We start from the raw sequence: 25,101 nt of genomic DNA on the forward strand, positions 1-25,101 counted from the left end.
GCAACTTACATTTACACATACATTTGACCACTTTTAGTTGTAATAATCAGTTAACCATGTTCTAAAATTAAGACCTTTTAAATTAATAAATAAATAAAAGTCTCATTTAAATGTTCCACCTTGTTCCTGGTCTATGCCCAGATTGAGCACTGGCAAGAAATATATTCTTTGCTGAATATATTTGTGTTAATTTTTTTGGGCACTTTGTACCAAAAACATCTTCAAAATTTGGATGAAAAATCCAAAATAAAAATACATTTGAAACTTTACATAATATCTTTTTTTTCAAACTTTATTTGTAAATTTACATTTGGAAAAGTCATTACATTCTTAATGTATAATATCGCAAGCCGAGTCTAGACCAGGAAAATCTTCCTGTCTCCTGAGTAGTGAAGATGGTGGAGCACCTTGAACTGAATTAGACCATGTTGAATGCATAGAGAGGAAGTCTGTATACGACTTAAACAAGATTGCCATTCTTAGTCAGATAGGTCAATACAGATATCTTCTTCCCAGGCACCTTTTGTCTTTTCCCATTTAACAGGCTTTAGTTCTTGCATCAGATTGTATATTGCGGAGATACGTCTCTTGCCAAATGGGTCCAGCTAACTAACTAACTGGTCTTTTGGTGGCAGAAATGGAAATGAAGGAAGTTTTTTTTTTTGTAAAGCTACGTATCTGTCGGTCTCTAACCATATGTGAAATAGATATATCATGATCCCCAGTCAAAGTTTCAAATGCATCATTTGTAAACAGTTCATGGAGGAACTTTAGGCCTTTATTGCAAAGTTTGGAAGTCCTTGGTAAAAAAAAAAAAAAAATGGATTGTTAGAAATAGAAAAAATCTGCTGAACTGTCGGAGGGAGAAGTGTTTCCTGAACTGCAGCTATGTCCTAAGTCAGGTTTTCGACATTGTCATATCTTCTACATTGTTCACATGGGAACAGCTTCAGTCTGATCCATAGAATTTATTTTAAAGATATTTTCCTGGGAAAATAGAAAATCTGGTGGTTAAATACAAGATGTGAAGTTCTAGGAAACGTTTGTATGACCAGGAAAGGGAAAAGTCACACAAATGGATGAGTTTGTCGCTGGGTTCTGTGCAGCCCATTCAGCGTCCCACCAATCTAATAGCTTGACTAGTCTCCTCAGTGACTAATTGTTCTGCCTGATGGTGACTGATGTTAGAGTGTGAGACCCAGGCTTGGGTTGCATATCCACACAAGCACGCACACACCAACACACCCTCACGCACCCTTGTTTTCTGTCAGTAAAGGTATTTGATGTGGCACAGTAATAAACACACACACACACGGTGGCACACCCAAACACACTTTAGCATTCTGTCTCCAGTTACAGCGGGTACAGATATGTCAAGGATGTTAAATATTAAAAGGCTGTAACACTAACGGCTAGGTGTTGTAATTGAGGAAATTGCTAGAAGGTCAAGTTCGGACTGAAGGCTGCCCAGTGGTCATGTAGCAAACCACCTTGTTGTGGACAGCAGCTTTCCATGTCAGTTCTCATGTGTTCACTTGTAGGAGTCACTTAGGTTCATGTTTATGCTAGTAAGTATGAAAGGTGTTTTATATATAAATAGGCTCCTCTGAGACACACAGGCCTCCCGGGATTGAGATGAAAAACGGGACATGTGTTGCAAAATTCAAAGTCAAATTTTGCAAAAGGACTTTTCCTGCTTTGTATTTGAGCAGTGATTAGCTGTTTCCACAGGCTGTCTGACAACTTCCCAGTGAATCTGCTGGTATAAGTTTCCATACAAAAGTACTGTAAGGAAAAAATACTCTGCAGTTTCCAGTGGCTCATGGAACACAATTTGTTTTATGTATATTTACTCATTTTCCTGTTTTCCTGTAGAAAAGATGCTACAGAGTACAACACCCTGGCAAAAGAAAAGAAAAATGCTCTTTTTAATTCCACTACCTGAGCACAACCTGCTTGTTTTTCATCATATTTGCAGAAATTTGGACATCCGTTCATTTGAACTTTAAAATTAGGCCGTGCCCCAAAGTCCAGAATAATATTTCCATTTATTTTTAGGACATGTTTATAACACCAAGAAGACCTCATAAATCAAATTCCAGGGGGAAACAGTAAAACCAAGCTGATTTATCATGAAAGACTTAAAAAAACAGAAAAAACACCAAAAACTTTAAATTTAATTGCTCAAGATCCTTTAAATTTGGATCTTGTGATATTGAATTTTTAAGGGCCACTATCCAGCAGATTTTCAATCCCTGCTCCAACACACCTGACAGAAATTATTGCATGGTTGTGCAGAACTTCAAGAGCTGTTGGATCCGTTTAATGTGAGTCAAGTATGTTAGAGCATTGACGCATCAAAAATGTCCAGAAAAGCATTAGCAGGTGTGTTTCCGCTCTGGCCTGGACATAAAAACAAAAACAAAAAAATTATGTGATCAAATGTTTTTTTGTTTTTTCCATTTTGCTGTACAGCTTTTCCATTTTTCTGACTTCATTCTTGGATTATTATTACAAGCATTCCTATTAAAATTTTTATATCCCCCTCAGGTCGATGCTGGGAAAATCACTACCTCATTTGTGGCCCTATAAAGGAGGCATTCAAGGAACGCACTTTCATCGTGTCCAGATTAACTGGACATTTATTTTTAAATTCCCCGTTTTACAGTTTAAAAGTGAAACAAAACTGATAAAAACTATAATGCATAAGTGTTCTTTAGATCACAGCAACCCATCGCATTTACACTGGATGCAGAGGGAAAGCATTAAATCTCTATTTATCCTCTTCAAGCCACTTGAAGACACCCACCATAAACAGAATCACACCTACACATTATAATCATACACACACACACACACACACACACACACATAAGAGCATGTACATTTACACTAAAACACTCACTAAACACATGTGCAATAAATCATACACACACATTTAGTGCCCCAGATGTTTCCCGTGGTCCTCAACCTTTGGCCTTTACCTCTGCTTGACACCTGAACCAAGCGTTTTGCTCCACTAATTACTCTAATTAACAACAAACCAGGTCCCGACCCTAAAATAACCTCTTGGAACAGTGAGGTCAGGCCAGATGCCCTCATCTTTAAGACGTGGAACTCAGGAAAATACAAGTTAAAAAAAAAAATCACACACCGAGAGGTAGTGATTTCCCCTGCTGTCTGATCTGGTTCATGTCTTCCTGTAGAGGAACAGGAGATAATAGAGAAAGAGAGTGAATCGATTGTGGATGCTCCAGTTCGCTCCAGTTTCTTCCAGTTCCCTCCCACACCAACCTCACAGCCCTGTCACAGCTGAGGGAGTTATCCTGCTGAAGCTACAGCGCATGCTTATTTGGAGAGGGGGGGGGGGGGAGAAAACAAGGAGAGTTCCTGAAAATCATCTGTTGTGTGTTGTGCAAAAATGAGCAAAGCATTTCCTAAAAAGAAAATAGTAATAATGTGGCCACGTGGTTTCATTTGTGGCTGCTTTGGAAATGACATATTCTTTTCTTTTTTTTTTTGCTAAAAATAGATGTGTAAGAGCAATCTTCCATGCAGCCAATCATAAAGCTTACAATTAACATGATAAAAAAAAAATAAAATAAAAAAAAGGCCGTAAAGCTGTGGGAAGAGAGGGGCTGATCTGTCTAATCCACTTAGACACTCCACACTATACAGTGAGATATATATACAGTAGTTCACAGCCATGAAACACGCTGACATGAAACATCTATTCTTCACAGATTGCTCTCACACCTACTCTCTGCTGACATTGTGCAGGAGAAGACAAAGGAGCAATGCTGAGGAGGTGCAGGAGCAGGAGGAAGGGATGAAGAACTGTGGGGTGGGAAAGTATATGAAAAGAGAAGGAAAGGATGAGGGAGGCAGATACGATGTCAAACGTTATGATCGAAGGAACAAACGTGTGCTGTACGCCATCTTGTGGTCAATGATGTTTCGCACAGTTGATCAGGGGAGCATAGTTTAAGCTTTGACAGCAACCAACCTAGTAAGCAAAACTACAGAAAAGAAAAAAAAAAGACTTTTTGAAATCTTTTAATTGTCCAGAATCAATCAAAAACATATACATGGTAAAAATACATTATTACAAAATATTCTCTCATTTAAAATGGAAACGTTTCATCTTTTCAAAGTTCGTATCATATGCTGATTTTAAAACTGTTAAAACTTAGAAATCACTTTTGTGACAACAAATAGCATTTATAGCCACATTTATAGGTATTTCTAGAGAAATCCAGTCACTGATTGTTTACCTGATCTCTACATGACCTCAGTTTCTACTTGGTCCACATAAATACAAACAGCAACATCCACACTGAAAAATCAGGAACACATTTCGTTCCACTGTCTTCATTATCTTATAAAACTTTGAAGAATGTAAAGTTATCTCCCCCAATATAAAAAGTGACTCCAGTACTGACCAGCCAGTTAAACCAACAGGAATCAACACTTATAGCAGTACAAATGCATTTATAGGGGGAAGGTTTTCATCTTTTTAAGGAACAGATGAGGAAAGAAAAAAAAAAAAACACCATTTATGTGCTTCAGAGCGTATATTTAGGCCACATTTCACTACAGTTTGGTGTTACAACCTACTCTAGAAATAGCGTGCTTTAAGGCCAAATGAACACATATGACTTTTGCCAAAGTGAAGACGAGACAATTTTTTGTTGAAGGAACTTTTTTTGTTTTATTTTTTTTTGTTTTTAAAAGGGGGGAAATAGATCTCTTTTTAACGGCGTCCAAGCGATATTATAATAGAAAGTGCAAATATAATCATAGTTAAAGACACACTACTGAACTCTGGCCATTTTCCCTGTCACACACGCCCTATCTACGGATAATTCAGCAACCATCTTGCATCCTATCTGACCTGTTAGCGCTCTCCAGCCAGCAAAAGACTTATTATGATGCTTGTTTTGTTTCTTTCTCTCTTTTAATCTTCTTGCATTTCTTTCCTGAATCAGAGATGTTGTGTGTTCATAACCGTCAGCTCCTTATTATACCGTAAAGCGAAACGTCACATTGTGTCCCGGATGGAAAAGTTCTAAAATATACACTTTCTCAGCCTCGGGAAGCTGCTGCGGTGCAGTGGCTCTAGAAATGCACCTGAAAGATGTCACTGTGTCATCCAACAAGTCGGGACAGAGTTTTAAGGTCAAAAAGTTACAGAATGCGTCTTTAATGTACAAAAAATAAAACGCTGACATTAACTGCTTTCTGACCAGGTCTAACGAAGTTATTTGAAAACTTCTTGCATATTAGTTGATAAAACAATGTTTTGAAAGTCAAACCTTTAAACTTACCTGACAGCTCAGTTTTAAAAAACAACTGTGATTTCAGTCACATTTTAAAATGCTCATTTATGATAGAAACAGAAGATAAATAGCTTCCTTAAATGTCAAACACAGTCAGCCAGAAACAGGAAGTAGTTTTGTTGTCATAAAAAAATATTAATGTAAACTTCTGGCATTTTTTTTCCTCATGCAAGCAAAGTTGCTCCTCTGAAGATATCTGACTGAAATGTTTTTTTAAAAAATCCTTCTTACTCTAAGTCTACGTTGTGTTATGTAATTAATCTTCGATCATTTAGTAAAAATTTACATTTTCATTTTGTCTAAAATACAAACTGATTTTTTATTGATGGCACATTAAACTAGAAAAAAAAAAAAAAAAAACTGCAGCCACCTTTAGTCTGACTTTTTTCCATTCGCCGCATCTTTTAAAGGAATATAAAGATTTTTCCTGAAGAATGTCCTAAGTGGACCGTTTCTCCACACCTTGCTTGATCCCCAGCACCAGGTGGACAAACCAGTTGATTTGAACCATCCAGCCTTTCTCCCTGCAGATCTCGATCTGGTCCAGCAGGTGGCGCTGAGCCTCATCTTCACTGCGGCCAACGGTCAGCGCTTCGCGGATGTACTCAATGTCCTCTTTGCTCGTCAGCTGCGGCATACCTGCGTCGAAGTTTTCAAACTGGATCATGTCTTGGTCTCGCATTTTGAATGTATAAAACAGGATGAATGTGAAGGAAGCGTTGTGTGTGGAAGGAACAGTATTCTTCTCCTTCTTACCGGTCATCAGCATCATGGAGAAAAGAATGATGAGGAGGTTGGTGTGATGCCGAAGGGCGAGGTAAGCCTTCACACACACATTCTGAGAGAAAGGAGGAATGAACCAAGTGGTGTTTATTCTTTAACAATCACAATAAACTCTTCAAGAACAATTTACTGCCTGTTTAACTGTAAACCCTCTCGGTAGGTAGTACTCTAAAGTTTTACACATCTAGACAAAAAAGAAGAAAAGAAAACCTAATTCAACATGTAGCAGAAGTCTCTCGTGGAGAAATTTTGGCCGACTTTTCTTTAAAACGTTGCTTTAGTTCATTAAGATGTGCGGTACTCATTTCTACTCAGCTTTCTAAAGGTTCCATCACAGCATGTTCAGCTTGAGGTCTGGAGTTTGACTGGATCATTGCAACACTCGGATCGTTTTATTTTCTGTTGTCGTTTTGGAGATTAACTGCTGTGTTTGGGATCACTGCCCTGTCATCTGACCTGGTCTTAGCCGCCAGGTCGAATAAGTTAATGGTCGACGTTTAAGCCTAAATAACTTGACTCCACCACTGATTGACATTCATGATTTATAGCAGGTGTGTCCATTATATATATATATATATATATATATATATATATATATATATATATATATTGTGTTGTGTATTGTAGCCAAACTTCTCCTCTTAGGTCTCATCTGTCCAAAAGACATTATTCCAAAGTGTTTTGGTTTGTTCTGATGAAACTTTGCAAACATCACTGTCCTGCCATCTTGTTCGTGGAAAGAAGAGGCTTTCAGCAGACAAACCCTCCTTCAGTCTTTCTCTGACTGTGTTGTCATGAACTTTACCATGTAACATGTTAGCAGGTCTCATAACAGTCCAAGTTGTCATTCTTGGTCTTTTCAGTTTCACTAGAAGCTGAACGGTTTACCTTGAGATGAACTTGCTGAAACATTCGCTCCTCAGAAGACTGAAAACTGTCTTAAAATCTAAACTGCAAATAATGTTTCTACCTGTAGGGTGATGGTGTCCAAACTGTTTTTAAATGACCTTATGACCATTCTCAACTGATGGGGAGCACCATTTTCTTCTCTAAGACCGTTGCTGATGTCCTTCCTACACACGTGATTACTGCAGACCAGCTGACTCCCAAATATTCTGCTTTTATGATGGTTTGACAGCAACACTTGGCTGTTCCTCTTTTGTAAGTTTTCTGTATTAATATGAATATGTTGTATGCTTTAAACGAGTGGCAAAGTGAGCATGCATGGCTGAGATGTTTGGAGCTGCTCATGTACTTATATCTAGATTGACAGGCATAGTTTATGTCATTTGTGTGAGTTATATAAAGTGTAGCAATGAAAATTAGAAAAAGGGGTGGAATTTGATAAGTCTTGTACTTCTTCCGACTACTTTTCATACATGTAGATCGCTTTTTTGTTTGTCTCTTTTATTTTCCTGCATCACTTTTGTTACCTTTTAATTTTGTTTGCTTTGTAGTTTTTTTTTATGTATGTTTGAGTCATAAACTACTGGTCAATATAAATGAATCATCATCAATTTCTTATGAAGTGTGACACACTGACACACTGCTCATGAATATAGGCTGAATTTTCTTTCAAAGAATAAAATAAGGTTTCAATTGCCTAATTTTATTTGGAAGGAATGAGAAGAGATTATGATGTCCTGATATGTATTATCTTTTTGAAAAGACTGTATGTGACAGGATTTTATTTGAAAAAAAAAACATTTTTTCACCTGGAACTTCTGGAAGTGGGGGCTGCTTTTCTTTCCTGATGTTCCCATGACATACAGGAAGTCTGGTGTGAGCACAAAGGGAACCCACTCCTTACTGATCCCCATGAAACTCTTGTAATTCCCCAGGATATGACCAAAGTCGATGTGGAAGAGATTCCCTACAGAAACGCAAAGGCCATTTATTACTATTACCTATTAGGTACCTATCACCTATCATACTTAGTATCTATTATAGGTACCTATTAGTACTATTAGGTACAGTTACCTTTAAACTGATGACAGAGATGAAAGCACTAAAAGAAATACCTGATTCAGTGATCATGATGTTGTCATTGTGACGATCCCCAATCCCCAGGACATAGGTAGCCACGCAGTATCCACCACAGGAGTACAGAAACCTCTCCACAGCCTGCTGGAACTACACACAAAGACAACGTGTTGAACAAAATCTAAATTCAGATGGCCTTCAGAGGGGCAGCAGCTGGATCCCTTGTTGTTTTAATGAGAGATAAAAATGGTGTAATGTTCCTTGGCTGCTGTGTTTTTAAAGTGCTGAAATTTTTCAGCACAAAAGGAAGGATGTACAGTGTAGAAAAATACATCTTGCACCAAAGAGTGTGAAGTCTTGTAGCTTTTTCTTAAATTGCTCTTAAGCTGAAGTGTTAAAAATCACATGAAGACGGGGTGCAGGTGTTGAAGCTAAAAGTGTATGAGGACTGCGGTGACAGGAAAAACCCTCAAGTCTAGCTTTCTTCCTGTCTGTCACACTGCAACTTCCTCCCTACTGCTAAACAAACCTGCTGCAGGAAACACTCATTACATCATGCATGTTATGTCCACAGAACTGGCTGTAAAAACGTACTTGTTTGTTGTTCAGTGAGTTGCAATCACATGCAAATCAGATGTTTGGGAATTTTCTCTGGAAGAAATATCTGGATTAATGACTGGAAGATCTGTTGTGTGCTTACACTTGACTAAACTACACTATTTTTTTTTGAGGTTAAGAAATGGAATTTGATCATTAGTTAAAAATACCCAAATAAATTAATCATATTTTTCCCTGGCCTTTCATCAATAAAACTAATTTTTTGGATACACCTTAGCTTTTTTTTTTTTATATACTGTTTCATACTTTGTATTTTGTTTTACTATTATTTCTACTGGCATTTTATTTTATTGCTATTTTATTTGTATGGTTTATTGTTAATCATCCTAAGTTTTATTTTTATTTTTATCAGCCATTATTTTTTGTTTTGTGAAGCGATTCGGTCAGCAGGGGCTGTTTTTAAAATGTGCTAAATAAATAAATTTGAACTGAATTTAACTGAATAAAGCCAGGGAGAGTTCTTTTCTTTTTCATTTTCACCTGTAATTTACAACTTCTCCGAGACCCAAACCGACTGCTGGCTATGTAACTGAACTGAGGAAGCTGTTTTGGCAAAGTGTGATGAAGTCTATTTCTGACTCCAGCAGACTGATTCCTACCTTGTCCTCACTGACACACTTGTCCCGGAGCCACTGATGGAGGATTTCATCTTTAAACGCACCAGTGCTTCCTACAACACTCTGCTGGATATTAGCAATGGTGGTTGCGTCCTTGACAATCTCAATCATACCTACGTGGATGTGAAATAAAGACAAGTGAAGGGTTTGAATTACGAAGATAACAAACACTATTTCTGAGAACATATACCTTAAAACAAATAAGCAAACTGAACCTCGAGGAGATAAAAGAAACTAGGGAGATTCTGACATGACAAATGTCTCTTTGTACATCATCTAGATAGATAAAATCCCACCTGATGAAAACTCTAAAAGTGAAGTGAAGAACAACCTTTTAACAGATAACAAAACAAGTTTTGAAATGCAACAATGACACATTATTCTGCAGTCAAAGCTTTTGAGGAAAGAGGCTTGGAGAGCCAGAGGTGCAACAGACCTATCCTGTTCCCCGTGGAGATGCAGCCATACGGTAACAGACACAGATCCAGAGACTCAGTCTCCCAGATCGACCCCATGATCTTCAGAATCTAAATAGGTGAAAAGGGAAGTTTTTAAGTTTTCCTCCATAGTTTGCCAGTTTGAGCTCTGTAATTGTGCATTGCAGATCACCTGCAGGATGAGCATATCCTGTCTGAGATCATCCCCATCTTTGAAAATGATGCCTATGGGGTCTTTGGACAGAGTGGTGGGGTCAGCCCTTTTGAACTGGAGCCACAGTGGCTTCTTCTTGGACGCCATCACTTTGCACTGCTCAATCTGCACCCACATTAAACCACGTTCCCATTTCAGAGCTGTGTGGCTGATTTTCTCATGTCAAGCATCTCGTTTCCATGGTTTTATCATGCAGTTGCAGATATGTGGGACTCTTACCAGCAAGGTTCCAGCTCTAAGTCCTGGATCATAAGGAACCCTGAAACTTTCCGGCAGACCAGACAAATGCAGGGTTTCCAGTTTCTGACGCAGCTGGAACACCACTGACAACCATACAACAAACACACAGCTTCAGTTTCATTTCCATATTTCAAAAGAAAAAGAAGCTTTTCAATAATCACTTTTTCACTTTAACATGCTGCAGATTACAGGAAGGCTTCAAGATCGGATTTCTCCTCCTCACCTTGTGCTGTGACATCATACTTGTCAGCAGACATGGCCTTGATCTCACGAGTGACTTTCTGCAGCGCTTCCGTCATCTCCACCTGAAGATGACCTTTTTATTAAAACCACTTCATCAAACCCCAGCTTTCCCACCCCTACTGTCACAAGGTCTAGAGATAGTGAAAAAAAAATGCGAAGAAGATTGGAGCATCTGCTCACCTGATGAAGTTTGGTAAAACTACACTGCCTCATCACTTCAGCTGCTTTTAGCACGCACTCATATAGATATACATCAGTCAGCACAAACATTCTGACCACTAGAAATGCTATCTGGATGCTAAGAATCAAACTTTTCTGAGTTCTTCCCACAGATGCTTCAAGCTGAGGTAGGTAATCTTGCTCAGAGGCATTTTATGTTTTTACTCTGGGTGAAGTGGTTCCTCATCCTGATTGTAGTCTGTACATTTTGTAATCATGAACAATAATGAATACAGTTAGACCCCTCGGTTTACTGTAAATCTGTAAAAACTCTGACCAATCAAAACGTTTGGGCCAAACTGAAGTTGTTCCTTTTTTATATTTCGTCAGTTTCTTCAGGGTTGAGAAAATGCGGGAAGGATTTCCCCCGACCCGGCTCGGTTTATTTGCCTCCTCCTGCTAAACAGCCGAGAAAGAGAAAACAGATGATGGAAAAAAAATTCCTGGATCCAAACGGCGATCCGGGTCACCTCCAAAATTAAACCTGTTCTTCCTTTTCACATTTCCAACAACTCCTAAAAATTTTATTAAAATCTGTCCAAAACCTTTAGAGTTATCTTGAACACAAGCAGATAAACTCCAGTAAAAACACAACCTCCTTGGCGGAGGGAAGAAAAAAGCCTTGGATCACGTGAGGAGCAAAACCAGAGGGGGAGGAGACAAGACAGGAAGCTACTTTCACATCTTGCCAGCTCCCCAACATTACGGACCACAGCGTTAACTCAAATGAGATTAAGAGAATTTTGCATTTTCTAACTTCCAAACAGCTTCAAACGGATTTACCAGTGTGTCACATTAAGTTATCTGCCCACTGCCACGAGGACTTTTAGCTTTCATGAAAGTATGTACTTCATAGGTAAAAAACAATTCAATTCAATTCAAATTTATTTATATAGCGTCAAATCACGGCAATGCCATCTCAAGACGCTTTACAAACAGAAAAAAACATAATGAAAGCCAATTCATAACAGTCTATAAAAGGAAACCAACAGATTGAGTTGGAGGCCCCAACTCAATCTCCCATCCTGAGCAAGCACACTGACGACAGTGGGAAGGAAAAAACTCCCTTTTAACAGGAAGGAAACCTCCGGCAGAACCTGGCTCAAGGACAGGCAGCCATCTGCCTCTGCTGCTACATTTTAGTAGTTATAACCTGATGGTAGATGGACTGTACTTATACAGCACTCATACCCTGACCAGTTCCTGAATGGCGGGAAACTGAGATTTCCCAGCATCTCCACAGACTGAACTAGCATTAAGCTAAATGGAAAAGCAAACGGTCCATCAGACAAGGTCAGCTAGAGCTATATGGTCCAGTTTTGATGGTCGGTAGGTCCTTTTTGGTGGATACAAGTAGGCATTGGCATCCTGACTAGTCTGCAGTTACGCAGACACCTTTCTACCAGAACTAGCATTGAGTTTTTTTCAGCTCTTTTTACTGGACAACAGGAATCAGCGTTCATTCGTGATGTTCATAAATTACTGGCGGTTGCCCATGACTTTCTACTGGTTCTGGTTCTCTACTTTTTCCTGCTTGAACTGCTTTTCATGGGTCCTGTATCTGCAGCATCTCACAAGAGTTACAGTTGCGGAGATGTTACGACCATTCTGTCCAGCTATCACAGCTTGACCTTTGTCCAAGTAGATCCCATCTTTTCTGCTTCTAACACATCAATGTGAAGGACAGAGAGTTTGCTTTGAAGTCAGACAAGAAAATGTTTTTTTTTTAATCTTTTTTTTTTTTTTTAATAATCACAATTTTGCGCCTGATCAATGTACACAAAGTCTAGTTCATTGACAATTATGTAGCATTTTCTTTCCGCTCCCATCTCTCACCTGTTTCTTAAAATCTTGCAGCATGCCTTCACCGCAGCCTCTAAGGTAGGCCTCCAGAAGGACGGCATACCTCTGCTGGTAGTGTTTTGACTGGGCAATCTCGCTCCGCAGAAACCAGAAGAGAAAATGACCAATACGCTTACTCTGTGAAGGGGATAGAAATGACAAAAAAAAAAAAAAAAAGGTAAAAACACGGAAAAATAAACATGAAATTATATCCCCATTGCTACATAAACTGTTTTCTAAATGGCATCAGAACCCATACTGCATGAAACAAATCCTCCTTACCCTCAGTGCTCGCTTCAGCAGGAACCTGACCAGAGCACTGTCATGGTATGGCTCAAATTTGACTGCCTACAGGAAATAAACACACACACACACACACACACACACACACACGAGTTTGCAAGTTAGTCCATCTTCAGCAGAACCAATCCACACTTTAAAGTCCAAACATACCTCCACAGACTGTTTTTCACAGCTCCTACAGCCATGTGTCTCTGTTTTACTGTGTTTTAAAGTACCTTTTTAGTGATCCCTGTGTTTTGCCACCACTTAGGAGCCATATTGTTAAATATGTGGAACAATCTGGGCTGCTTTTTGTTGTGTAGATGATGTTGATGTTGATGAGGAAAAGGTAGAATTCAAAGTGGACAAAAACCAGCTTTGTCAGTCCAGCTGTTTTCTAAGATTTGCACTTGTGATTCTATGCTACTTATAATTTTTAGAGCTTGATTCTCATTGCATTATAATTGTTACATAATATGACACATATAGCGGACTAAAACTGTTTCTCTTTCTCAGTGCAGGCAGCATAAACAATTTAAACAAAGTGAATTTAAAAACAAAACCAAATCAAATCATTTTTCAACTTAAAAATTAAATATATGGTCTCATATTTTTGTAATTTCTGTTCAAGTCTTAATAAAAATTTCTTCTGTTGATTCTATCTTATTTAACATTTAAAATGGCATATTAGTATCAACAGTGTTATAATGTGCTTGTGGTGCAACTCAGCAGCAGAGTCCTGCATGCCGGAGAAGCTGCCAGTATTTGTTCTCTTTTCTGTAGCTTTGGCTGCTGTTGCATCCAACACGTCTCATACACAGTCCATCGTATAACAGATAGCAATAAACTACTCCCACAAGAACAGTAAATTAGACTTGACTGAAGAATGTGGGAACAATCCAGGTATCTTTCAAAAGCAAAGCAAGTCAATTCCCTTTAAAACTTTGACTTAAGTCAGAAAACATCCTCCAGTATGAACCCGAACTAATGAGACTTACATGCTTAAACTTTCCTAATGTAGTTTCAGGCCTTTCATGCAACCTTAAAATATTCCTCTCTATATGTGGAATCCACAGGTCTGGTTTCTCACACTGTTGTTGGACCACATCAGCCTTTAGAGTCCACAAATATAAAATCTAAAAACAACACACACTATTCACAAAAATAAAACTTATATCTGTCAAAAGCTCATAAATGTGTTATTGTATAGCAAGTATATTTTTGTTTTTACCAATAATACTATTTATATCCATCTGGAAATCTACAGTCTATGTACTCTATAATATATAGAGTAGTACATCAGGTTTTAGATGGCTTAGGTACAAAAATATCTGTCTGATATAAACATCGTCCTGTTCTGTCAGGTAGGTGTGTACCAACAAACAACACCGGCATATCTATGGACGTTAGTGTGGGAGAGAAGATGTCAAAGTCTTGCAGACTCAAAAAGTCACATAAGAAAGAAGAATTCCACAGATTACCTCTAACAGACTGGGTTGCAGTTAAACGGTGTGTAATGTGGACTGTAGTAGGACAGGAAGTGCAATGAAAACACATAGTTCATTGTTCTCACAAACTGCAATACATGTGTGAAGCAAAGGAAACAATGAATGGGTAAGATGGTGCATTTAGAGCTGAAATCCAAACAGGATTAAATGTTTTAAAGAACAGCTCCACTTTGTATCCACTATAAGAAAACCCTTTCTGGAATCACACGCTTGCTTTATGTTTTGTTTATAAATTCATACACAACAACATTAAAAATTCCAACTGCCTTCTCGTCTGTGGGTGTGTGTTTTTCCCCAGTTCTGCTTGAATTCGCCAAGAATAGACTGGCCAGCATGTTAAAATAGATCAGACAGAATGACGCAAACTACCTGCTGGGAGTCGGTGCAACACCTTTGCAAAGCAAGTCACAGTTCTTTCAAAGTTCTCCATCAATGTTTCTACAGCATCTATAGCCTGTAAGGGAGATGTGTTGGAGAATATAATGGAGTAACCTCCTCCACATATAACTGAAGAGCAGAACATGTGATAAAGATAAATGGTGATAATGGTGTGAAAGGAAGCGTCATTTTCCTATTCGACCAAAGAGCCTTTTGTTAACCTCAGCTGATAAGTCTCCCGCATGCAAAACTGACCACAGAGTCAACCATGGAAATACATGAGAATATAAACATGAAAATAGTCGCACTTCTTTCCATGAGCTTGTGAAACAGTCTTAATTGTGTGTCGTGTGGAGCAGAGGTAAATGGAGGAAGTGCTTCTTCGTCATCAGCGTGTATGTGGCATTTATTTTTATTCGGGCCAATAATATTTCAGTGGAGGAACAGAACAGACTGAGTACCAGTGCTAGGCTGTACTGGCTGCTTGTGGTAATTCCCTATTTAGAAAACCAGATTTCAAAGATTAATAGCAAAGATGCAGCTTTTTAGAAACTCTTCAGATTTGCTCGACTATTAAATGGAACCTCAATGTTGTTTTCATTAATGCTGCATTAATAGTTAATTATGACTGATGTATTAACAAATAAACAGCTAATGGAGCAGAAGTAGAAGAAAGTAGAAAAACACCCCCCGGCAAAGTGAAAGTACTTTAAAATCACGCTGAAATACCTAAACTGAAATGTTTCCACTGCGCTGGCTTCAGTCGCCACAGATAAAGACAACGGCATGAAAAGGCAGAACACACCTGCACAAGCTGGAGAAGATACCTGAGCACATCATCATCCTCCAGCGTCTCCAGCTTCCTGACGGCCATCGAACGAACCTGGGCGTCTGAGTAGTGGCAGTCAAGTAGCTGCATTGCCAGACCAACATCCAGACCGCTAAACAGGAAGCAACAGGTGATGTTAACACTGAGCCTACTGATGAGAAACACATACTGTAGAGTAATGGCGGCCCACGGGCCACATGCGGCCCAGAACCAACTTCTATGTGGCCCAGCTTATGAATGAAAATGAAAATGAAAAATACTTTATTAATCCCCAAAGGGAAATTCAATATTTCAGTATATAATAATAATTAATTTGAGGAGGTCTTATTCCGGAGGCTGATGGCTGCTGGCAGGAATGATCTTCTCTTTCTTTCAGTCTTGCATCGGACCTGAAGAAGCCTCTCACTGAACACACTTTGTTGTAAAAGAATAAAGATATTAATCAAGAACCTTCAGTCATTCCTCCACTGGTAAGTAGCCTACAATCCTACTGTTATGCAGACCATGAATGCGACACTTGGTTGCCTAGCAACATTAACCCTAAACTCGTGTTGTTGTGTTTTGAAGTTATAAGATTTGCGCTAGCAAGAATGAAATGAAATAAAATGAAAAACACTTTATTAATCCCCAAAGGGAAATTCAATATTGTAGTATATAATAATAATTAATTTGAGGAGATCTTGTTCTGGAGGCTGATGGCTGCTGGCAGGAATGATCTTCTGTATCTTTCAGTCTTGCATTGGACCTGAAGAAGCCTCTCACTGAACACATCATGTCACCATGAATGTCACACCATGAATGTCGCTCTCTGTCCCAAAACGCAAAATTGACAACAAAAACCGCAGATTTAACCCAACCTGGCGTCAAACCGATGTGCTTAATATGCAATGAGTGTGTGCTGGTGTTTAAATATTATTACATGAGGAGGCACCAAATCAAGAAGTTAAGTTTGATATAAACTCTTTATGTTAAAAGTTCGGAGAAAAATGGGCTCTGACTGGAATTTTCATTGTTTTATTTTGTGCATTCGTCCGTGTCATGTGCAATTGAATTTAAAATAGAAAAAATAATACACTACTTATTTTTCAAAATGTAAATGTGTCTTCTTTTTTGTTTATTTCTACTGATTTATTTTCCCTTACTTTTTTACTGGCACTGATCTATTTGAAAATCTGGCCCGACTGAATATCTAATGGAGTAGCCATGCTGGAGAGTGATGGCATCAGAAGACATTTACCTGGTATCCCATGCGTTGCTACGCTCCAACAGACGATGCATTGCCAGGACATCCTCCTGTTTCCCCCACCTGACTGAGCCCAGCAGCTTTGGATAAGCCCTGCAGGAGATTTGTGGTACAATTTAGGGGTCAAATCAATAGAACTATGAAACTATGCAGTCTGGAGCTGAAGAAATGAAATACCTGGGGTGGCGCATGCACTCATGTCTGAAGTGCCACAGCAGCTCTTTGTCCTCGGGGCTGAGAGGATGTAAGGGGTCCGTAGACACTATGGCCTCAAACTGTTTTTTCAGGTGGTTTGGCATCTCTCTCTGACCCCTCTCTCCTCCCTCAGCCTCCTCCCCGGCAGCTCCACACTCCCTGCCCACATCCCTGCTCTTGGGCAGCACCACTGGGTAGCAGTACTTGTCCAGTAAAATGGCGATGACCATGGAGGAGGCCTTGTCTGGGTTGGTGGCGGAGGTGAGCTTGTCAGCATTGATGCTGCTGCTGCTCTCCTCGCTTTTCTCAGGCATCTTCCACATGTGCAGAATGAACTCCCCCTGCCGGAGCAGAGAGCGGTGGTCGATCAGGAGCAGGTTCACGTAGTACAGGAGACGGCTCTTGGTCTTTCCTAAAAACATGGAAGGACAAACGCACTGATGCTATTCTCAGTAGAGTTTTGATACGAGCTGCTACACAACATGACTTTACCATCAAGGCTGCCAGTTCCCGCTGAATTTTCCTGGTAGGAACCTCCTTTGGTGTTCGTCATCTGGGGCTGCTTCCCACAGACCACCTGGATAGGAAACGATTTGTTGAAATGAAATGCTATGGATCAAAGCATACCAGTTATTGTATTGTGGTTTTTAACTACATCAGCTTTATCCTTTCAGCATATATATAAAAAAAAAAAAAAAACCCTCAGAGATGAATACATACAAAATAAAATTGGAAAAAAAAAGAAAGGTAGCAGACACCAAAAGTGGTTGATCAAGTAATATTTCTGCTCCTTAAATATAAAAAACCTAAACTAAAAGAAAACATACTTTCCAAAAGTCAGCAATCAAGAAGAGAGAACTTTATATGATAAACAAAAGATGTTAACTAAGAGCAAAAAAGCCAGATGGAAGAGTTTCCTTAGACAAACCAAGATCAACTTCTATCAGAATGATGGAAAATAAAGGAAAACTGCTTGCTTCTTGTTGGGGATAATCTGTTCATAAGTGCTTTGCCTTTCAGCAATAATGGGAATCATATTGTCTGGATTTCAGATACATCTGTGGTCTAACAACACAGAGTAGAGGCAGTGTTATGGAAGTAGCATGCGTCGCTGCTGACAGATGAGGATACCATGTTTTTATTAACTATGTGACAGCTGATAGAGGTGATCATCTCTGAAGCTCTACTCTCTGCTCATGTTTAGTCAAATGCCACAAGTGATAGGATGGTTGAGCCAACCACCAGACCCCAGTTCAACCCAGCATGCTTTTCACTAAAGCCAAAAGTAAAGACCTTTTCCAGGGAGGGTCTGGAAAAACATCCCAAAGAAGGAAAACTATCATCTTGCAAATGAGATTACAGATTGTGAGCTTTGTTGGATCCGAATCAAAAAAGAATCCATGTTGCCAAGACATGTGTTTAAAGGCTAAAAGACAAATGCTGAGGACAAGCATTGTCCTGGAGAGGCAGCTTGAGATGTGGCAACAATCAGGATCAGCTGCTTTTCTGCTCGGTTCGTCTGATCGGTTGAAGTTTTGCTTGAGATTTTTAAAGACGGATCCTTCATGAATCGCTTTCTGAGAACTTTATTTAAACATGGTTTTGCAAAAACAAACCATCTGAAGCTTCCAGTTAGTCAACCAAGACATCAGCTGATCATCACAGCAGAGCAGAACTCCCTCTTCACTCCAGTGATTACCTCAATATACAACCAAATAAAGTGGGAACAATAAAACATATAAATAAATACAAAACACAATTATTTGTAATTCTCCTGAACCACATTTTACTCAGAACTGAGCACAGGAAACATGGAAAATGTTAAAAGTGAATTAACTCATCTTAAATTTAACACCTGCAACATGTTCCAAAAAAGTTAAACATGATAAAAGGCTGGAATGGCAAGTGGTTAAGATGGCCTGACTGGTAAGAACCAGTAAGCAGCCGTTGAAATTAAGATGAAATAGTAAAATGTTTCACGTCAACATTTAATGTGTTGCTTATATGGAATTTGGAGATCATTGCATTTTGCTTTTACTGACAGTTTTATTGTTTTATTGACAGCATCTTTCCTGTTCTTGGGCTTGTAAATTTCCAGTTTACCTGCAGGTTGAGCCGTGCTCCTTTTGGCAGGTCCTTGATCTTAATGTTAAACTCCAACCAACAGTTCCACAGCACTTCCTCATTGAACGTTTTGGAAGTCGTCCTCTCCTAAAAGATTTCAATCAGAATCAGAATGAGCCGCCTGACAGCTGCTTTCCATGGTTTGTTTTTTCCTTTATCTTTTTTTTTTTACATAATTATCTGCAGGATCTACTTTAAAGTGATTGTTTTTCATTTGGATACTATTTATAGTCGGTCAAATCCATTTTCATTCTGCAACCATGCAGACGCTGCCAGATTCCACCACTCCCCTGAGGGATCCGAATTATGTTCAAAGCAAAGCTGTTTTTAATTTCATCTCCGTATCATCAGCCTCACTGTTTCCTGTCTTTACAGTGAATCATAAATGTGCTAACCTTCTGATAACAGAGTACTTCCATCTGTAGAGGCCTCCCATTAAAAGCATTTAATAAACAAAGTTTTGGAGGGTTACCCCAACAAGTGTTTATCAATCTAGAAAGCAAGAGATGAGTCACTTCTAACAATTTTGCTGTTAAATAATCAACTCTTCTTGTTTTACTATCTCTTTTCTTCTAAACTGGACAACTGCTGTTGAGTTAGACGAGATTACAGAAGCCAACGTTAAACTTTCTCTCCATCTGGATTACCTGAGCTAAAAGCTGCTGCCCGTGGAATATACTGGCCTCTATGTAGACGATAAATTCTGGCACTTTGGGAAGGACTGGGATGTCAATGCCCAAAACCTTTACTCTGAACTTCCTGTTACAGTCCCAAATGGAGATGGTGAACACTCGCTCATGGTCCTTCTCATCAATAGTTAACTGCTCATGAGTACCTGTGAAATAAAATTGGTGGAGCATTTAGGATGCAGGGTTAAAATACTTTTAGTTAAATTAAACACCTCTGTTTGACAAGTTACCTGCAACGCCGGTGCAATCATCCACTTGGGCCCAGTCTTCCTTCTGGACCAGATCCAGGTCTGGATTAGGGGCCGTCTCCAGAACGAGGTGGATTTCCTCCCCATTCTTGAGACACTGACGAATCCAGTTAAAATTTTGCAAAGGTTTCTCTCCATACAGGTACTCCTCCCTGCACAAAAAAAAGACTACGACTTAGTAAGTTTCATGTTAAAATGTTCCACCATTACACATACACAGTTCTGTTTAAAACCCACCACTGTACCATGATCCAGTCATGCAAACGTGACAACTTTTACCTTCTTGCCACATGAGCAAGTTGCTCCACTTTCATATGTACGGGAATTTTAAGGATGTGTCGTACCTGCCACTAACACGCAGAACAAAATCAGCCTCGCACATGTTGTCAGGGATTCCCAACAAAACCCTTTTATTTGCCACTTTGGTAAAAAAGCTGACCAGCACCTTGACAATAAAAAAAAAAAAAATGAGTCAACATACAAGAAAATGATAAGAGAACTGCACAAGAAGTTGTAAATATAACAATGTTACATGTACATCATAACATTCACCAACCTGTGAAGGCGTGTCATCGATGGAAACCTTGATGGTCTGGCTGGCAGTGCCGATGTGCATCACCACTAGGATGTGACTGTTATTCACCTGAGAGCAGAAACAAATGAGCATAGAAGGAATGAAAAGCGGACATAAAGGCCAACTGAAACAAGTTTATCAGAGTTAATTAACAATTTTCTTGACATGAACACACTTTGGAGAGCAGGTGTTCGGGTAGTGGCTTGCGGGTGACCCAGGGGTCCATGGAGTACAGCTTTGGGTCTCTGTCTGACAGCTCAATGCGTCGTGGTGTCAGCAGCTTCCTGCGTGTGAACTCCAGCTCATCGTCATGAACGTTGCTGACATCGGTCACATCATAGCCGATCAGGTAGTTCAGGTAGCGCTGGTACTGCATGGACTCATCCGAGGCCTGCGGACGGGGCACCAGCTGGATCCGCCCCACATCCTTTTTTAGAGCTTTTAAAAAACAAAACTTATCTTTAACACAAACAGCACAATTCAGCTTATTTTCTGACTTGACGATGTAGCAGTGGTGCTACCTCTCCAATAGCGAATGCAGTCTAACGTCTGGAAGACCTGGTGTTTGTCATAGATCTCACACACAGTCCCCTTCTTCTGATAGAGCAGAGTGCAGTGGTCTGGAGAGAAACGCTGGTAGAAGTCCGGGCAAAGATTTAAAGTAACCGCCTTCATCCACACCTGAGCTTTCACCTGGGGTTACAAAAAACAGACAATATGCTTAATTTAGTCACTAGTTCATGTTTAAATTGTCTGCAGAGGATCGTTGGTTTTGGCCAACCTGTTCTACCGTCCAGTTTCCAGCCACCTCCAGCAACAGACAGTCAGGGCTGCTTCCGCCCCGAGCCACCGTGGGCAACAAAAACTCAACAGCGATCTGATCCATGGAGTAACAGGAAGAAGAGGAAGTGATGGCTTTCTTTCTCCTCCTCCTCCGGTTTTCTTCTCGCGGCACTTCGGGTTCTTCGTCGCTCACCTGAATGTGCAGCCTGTCCATCGCCTAGCTTGGACAAAACAGAATTAATCTGTAATCATGCATATCATATTTTATCTGAACTTATTTCACATGAATGTGAAATAAGGTACATTGACATGGACTGTTAAATGTGGTTTCCAAATAAAAAATTAACGAAGATATTTGGCATATTTACATTAGTAATTAACAAAGATATTTGGCATATCTGTCCCACACTCTCTGACATCTACTTGCTGAAATTGTGGCCATAAAATCCCTTGAGTTAATCAGAAATTTGATAAATTTCTCATGCTTTTCCCTAATTTATTTCACAAGTGCTTAAATCTGGGCTTTCACTTGATCATTACATAACCTGTCATTTTTTATTCTTGAATTATTTATTGGAGGATTTCATTTTTCTTTGAATCTTTATTGTTATTATTATAAGATGCACTGCTGGTTGAACTCCAGACATAAAACAGATTGCATATCTCTTTACATCAGGTCACAGAAAATTTGCTGACATTTATGGGCAAACTGAAAATTGAGAACTACACTCTTTATTGAGGATTTTCCTCACAACTGAATATTTCAGATAATACTGAGATCTTCCTGAAGTCCTTGACAGATGTAGAGCCATCTAATCTTAAGATTTGACATAATGACAGCACTCGTCTCAGTAGTAACACCAGAAGTCAGAGATTTAATTAAGAGACATATTTTTACTAAGATTAGTGAGTAACTGCCGAAGAAACATCCCAAACATACTTTGAAAATAACATGCATAAATTCTTTTACATGCCCTTAGCACATATGTAAACGCTTTCTCAAACATAATCTTCACCCAATGTTTCAAAAAGCTGTCAGTTTCCTAGTATGATCTAACTTGCACAGCTTTACATCACACATAGACAAAATACAGCACACTGGTGCCAAAATGTCATCAAAATAAAACAAAACAAACCTACTAAAATCTGTAAAAACTAACACTTTTTCTGTTTTTTAAGCATTAATCTTGAGGAAAATGAAAAGTATGGAACAAAAGGGACCTCAGGATGTCCCTGTCAACTAAAGGGTTTTGAACTGTCAGCAGCTGCGATGACAGAGCAAACAGAAATGTTACGTCCAAATGCAGAACTTTTAATTAACTTCTAACTATTTGGCTTAATTACTAAATATTTGATCAGCAAAAAGACTATCAAAAAGAGTGTAAGTATCAAGAAACACTTTTCAACAAGCATGCTCTCTTGGTTGCAGTCTCATTAATGCAAGAGATAAAAAAAAAACAACAAAAAAACAAAAACAAAACAACACTGACATAACCTTCAATAATCTGCTTCAAAACAGTGAGAAATGACTACCTACGGACGTACAAATACCAGGAAGCAACAACTAAAACTTAATCTTTTTGACATTAAGCAGGCTTCACTGGAAACAGACTATCCAGTCACCAGAAAAGATTTAGTTTTGTAATTGGATAAGTTTTCAACTTACAAATACAAAACAGAAAACAAATTAACTACACATCTATCTGAAACGCAGATTAAAATAGCACACCAAGACATAATAAATAAAAACAAACATTAAAAACATATATATAAGGACTACAATAAGTTTGACTTATCAACTGCAAGACAAGAAAATACATTTCAAAAAGGAAGTAAATGACTGACGATAGAAACCAAACATAACTAAGGAAAGCTTTCCTTTCTTCTCATTTCTAAAATAAGTTAGCAGAATTGAAAACTGATTAAAATAAAGTCATGAATGGTGAGTGAATGTCATATTGGACTGAAAAATCAGGGGTTACGGTGATAAGTGGAATTCTAACCAAAACACTGGATCAGAAATGTGGTAATGTTGACAACGTTTACAGTACGGAAATCAATATGTATCATCGACAGTGCTATCAATAACAACACTGACCACGAAAAGAACAAAGAAGAAAAAAAAACATCCGAAAAAACATTTTAAAAAGTGGTGAAACATTTTATAAATATTCTGAAACCACTGTAGAAGTTTCTCTTCTGCTTCTTTGGCATCAGCCCAGGAAAACTTCGACAAGCAGGAAGCAGAACTCAATCATCGTGGATATAACAGTAACTGCACTCACAACCTGCTGATTCAACGACTCTATCAAACAAATCTTTTAATCTATATCCGCTTTTATAACTAAAGGCGAAAGCCAGAACAGGCACGGCAGGACATCGGGTCATGACAGCATGTGGTGTAACGGTTCAGCTGACAGGACACACACGACAGCTGTAAAGTCTAATCATAAAAAACCGGAAAGTTTTAATTACGACTCACCAATGAACGCAGACGGCAACGAAACCCAAACCTCCGAACAAAGACTCCGGCATTTATGCTACATAAGGAGACCACAACGAAGAAATAAAACTAGGTTTAACAGTTTTAGTGCAGCCTGGTTTGAGGAAATGCAGCGCCTCAAGTTAGGAAAGTTGTCACTTACAACATCTCAACTTTATTAGTCAAAACAGAAGTCATTTCCGGTTTCCTTTCAAAGTAAAACCAAATTACACCGGGAGTAGATCGCAACCAGAAGGGAATATTATAAGAATTTAAAAAAAAAAAAAAAAAAGGCATTAATATTGTCAAATATCTGCTTTTTTCTTTGGGAAAAAAACAACTTAAAGGCTGGCAAAAGATTAGTTTTTGTTTTTATAATTATTTTGTCACCAAGGCATATAACTTCATGAGCGTTTAGTGTCCTCTTGTGGCATAGGCTTAAAATACATCCACACAAACAAAAAATGGTTTAAAAATTATTATACTAAAACAAGCGGCAATGACAAAGTTTTTTTTATTCTCAAATAAGTGTTATTAGACACATTTTAACGAGCAAATTACCATACGTTGTCAGTGTTTTTGCACAAAAGTTTTAAGTTAAGCTCATGGGAGATGCACAAGGTGAATCTCACTGGGAAAATGAACCTCGCTATAAGTTTTATTTGTGTCAATAAATCATGGCACTTCTCTCCAAATTGACTAACCTTGAAAATGTTCTCTGTGACCACTGGAGGTCAGTAAAAACCAAACTCATACTTACATTGTGATGACTGTATGCATTTTTTTAAATATATATATATATATATATATATATATATATATACATATATATATATATATATATATATATATATATATATATATATATATATATATATATATATATATATATATATATATATATATATAACACATTTAAACCTTTACTGCATTTACTTGAGTTTAAATTTTTATTGCGTATAAACAAAGAATTTTGATTTGGACTGGACACTTCGACAGATTATTTTAAAACTACCAGGGGGATCTTGGATGTACTCAAAAAGTACAGGGGTGTTAAGGGTTTTAATTTATGCTGTTTTTTACGTTCAGAAAAAGTCCAGTCTGAAAAGGAAAGGAAATTAAAATATATCTGGGCGGAACGACATAGCTCGTAATAGTCATTTGACATATTTCTAATTTTAAGGCATCTTTCATCAAATCTACCCACCCGGTGTTGCATTGCTGTGGTAGT

The 25,101-nt window shown here is 38.6% G+C and overlaps 1 protein-coding gene across 4 annotated transcripts; it reads right to left on the reverse strand.

Annotated features, from left to right (window-relative positions):
- Nucleotides 1-4,070: 4,070 nt before the first annotated feature.
- Nucleotides 4,071-24,006, reverse strand: pik3cg (phosphatidylinositol-4,5-bisphosphate 3-kinase, catalytic subunit gamma). Of its 4 annotated transcripts, none has more exons than XM_079263194.1 (24): nucleotides 23,871-24,006; nucleotides 21,387-21,609; nucleotides 21,127-21,298; nucleotides 20,781-21,043; nucleotides 20,588-20,674; nucleotides 20,376-20,476; nucleotides 20,014-20,183; nucleotides 19,742-19,929; nucleotides 19,074-19,181; nucleotides 17,463-17,547; nucleotides 16,953-17,382; nucleotides 16,770-16,868; nucleotides 15,509-15,644; nucleotides 12,818-12,883; nucleotides 12,530-12,673; nucleotides 10,455-10,536; nucleotides 10,211-10,314; nucleotides 9,950-10,096; nucleotides 9,777-9,867; nucleotides 9,323-9,453; nucleotides 8,144-8,255; nucleotides 7,838-7,995; nucleotides 6,096-6,177; nucleotides 4,071-5,978 (listed from the first exon to the last, which is right to left on the reverse strand). In XM_079263194.1, the coding sequence occupies exons 2-24, from the start codon at nucleotides 21,600-21,602 to the stop codon at nucleotides 5,779-5,781; spliced, it is 3,372 nt and encodes a 1,123-aa protein (XP_079119320.1). In that variant the 5' UTR covers nucleotides 21,603-21,609; nucleotides 23,871-24,006; the 3' UTR covers nucleotides 4,071-5,778. The 4 variants fall into 4 exon arrangements, 2 of the variants coding, with proteins under 2 accessions (XP_079119320.1, XP_079119321.1); XM_079263195.1 differs by having other exon boundaries at nucleotides 21,387-21,605; nucleotides 23,871-23,909; XR_013771797.1 differs by lacking the exons at nucleotides 4,071-5,978; nucleotides 6,096-6,177; nucleotides 7,838-7,995 and having other exon boundaries at nucleotides 8,241-8,255; nucleotides 9,323-9,867.
- Nucleotides 24,007-25,101: the final 1,095 nt, after the last annotated feature.

The sequence above is a fragment of the Telmatherina bonti genome, assembly GCF_933228915.1.
Source record: "Telmatherina bonti genome assembly, chromosome: 23".
In the NCBI taxonomy this organism is placed as follows: domain Eukaryota; kingdom Metazoa; phylum Chordata; class Actinopteri; order Atheriniformes; family Telmatherinidae; genus Telmatherina; species Telmatherina bonti.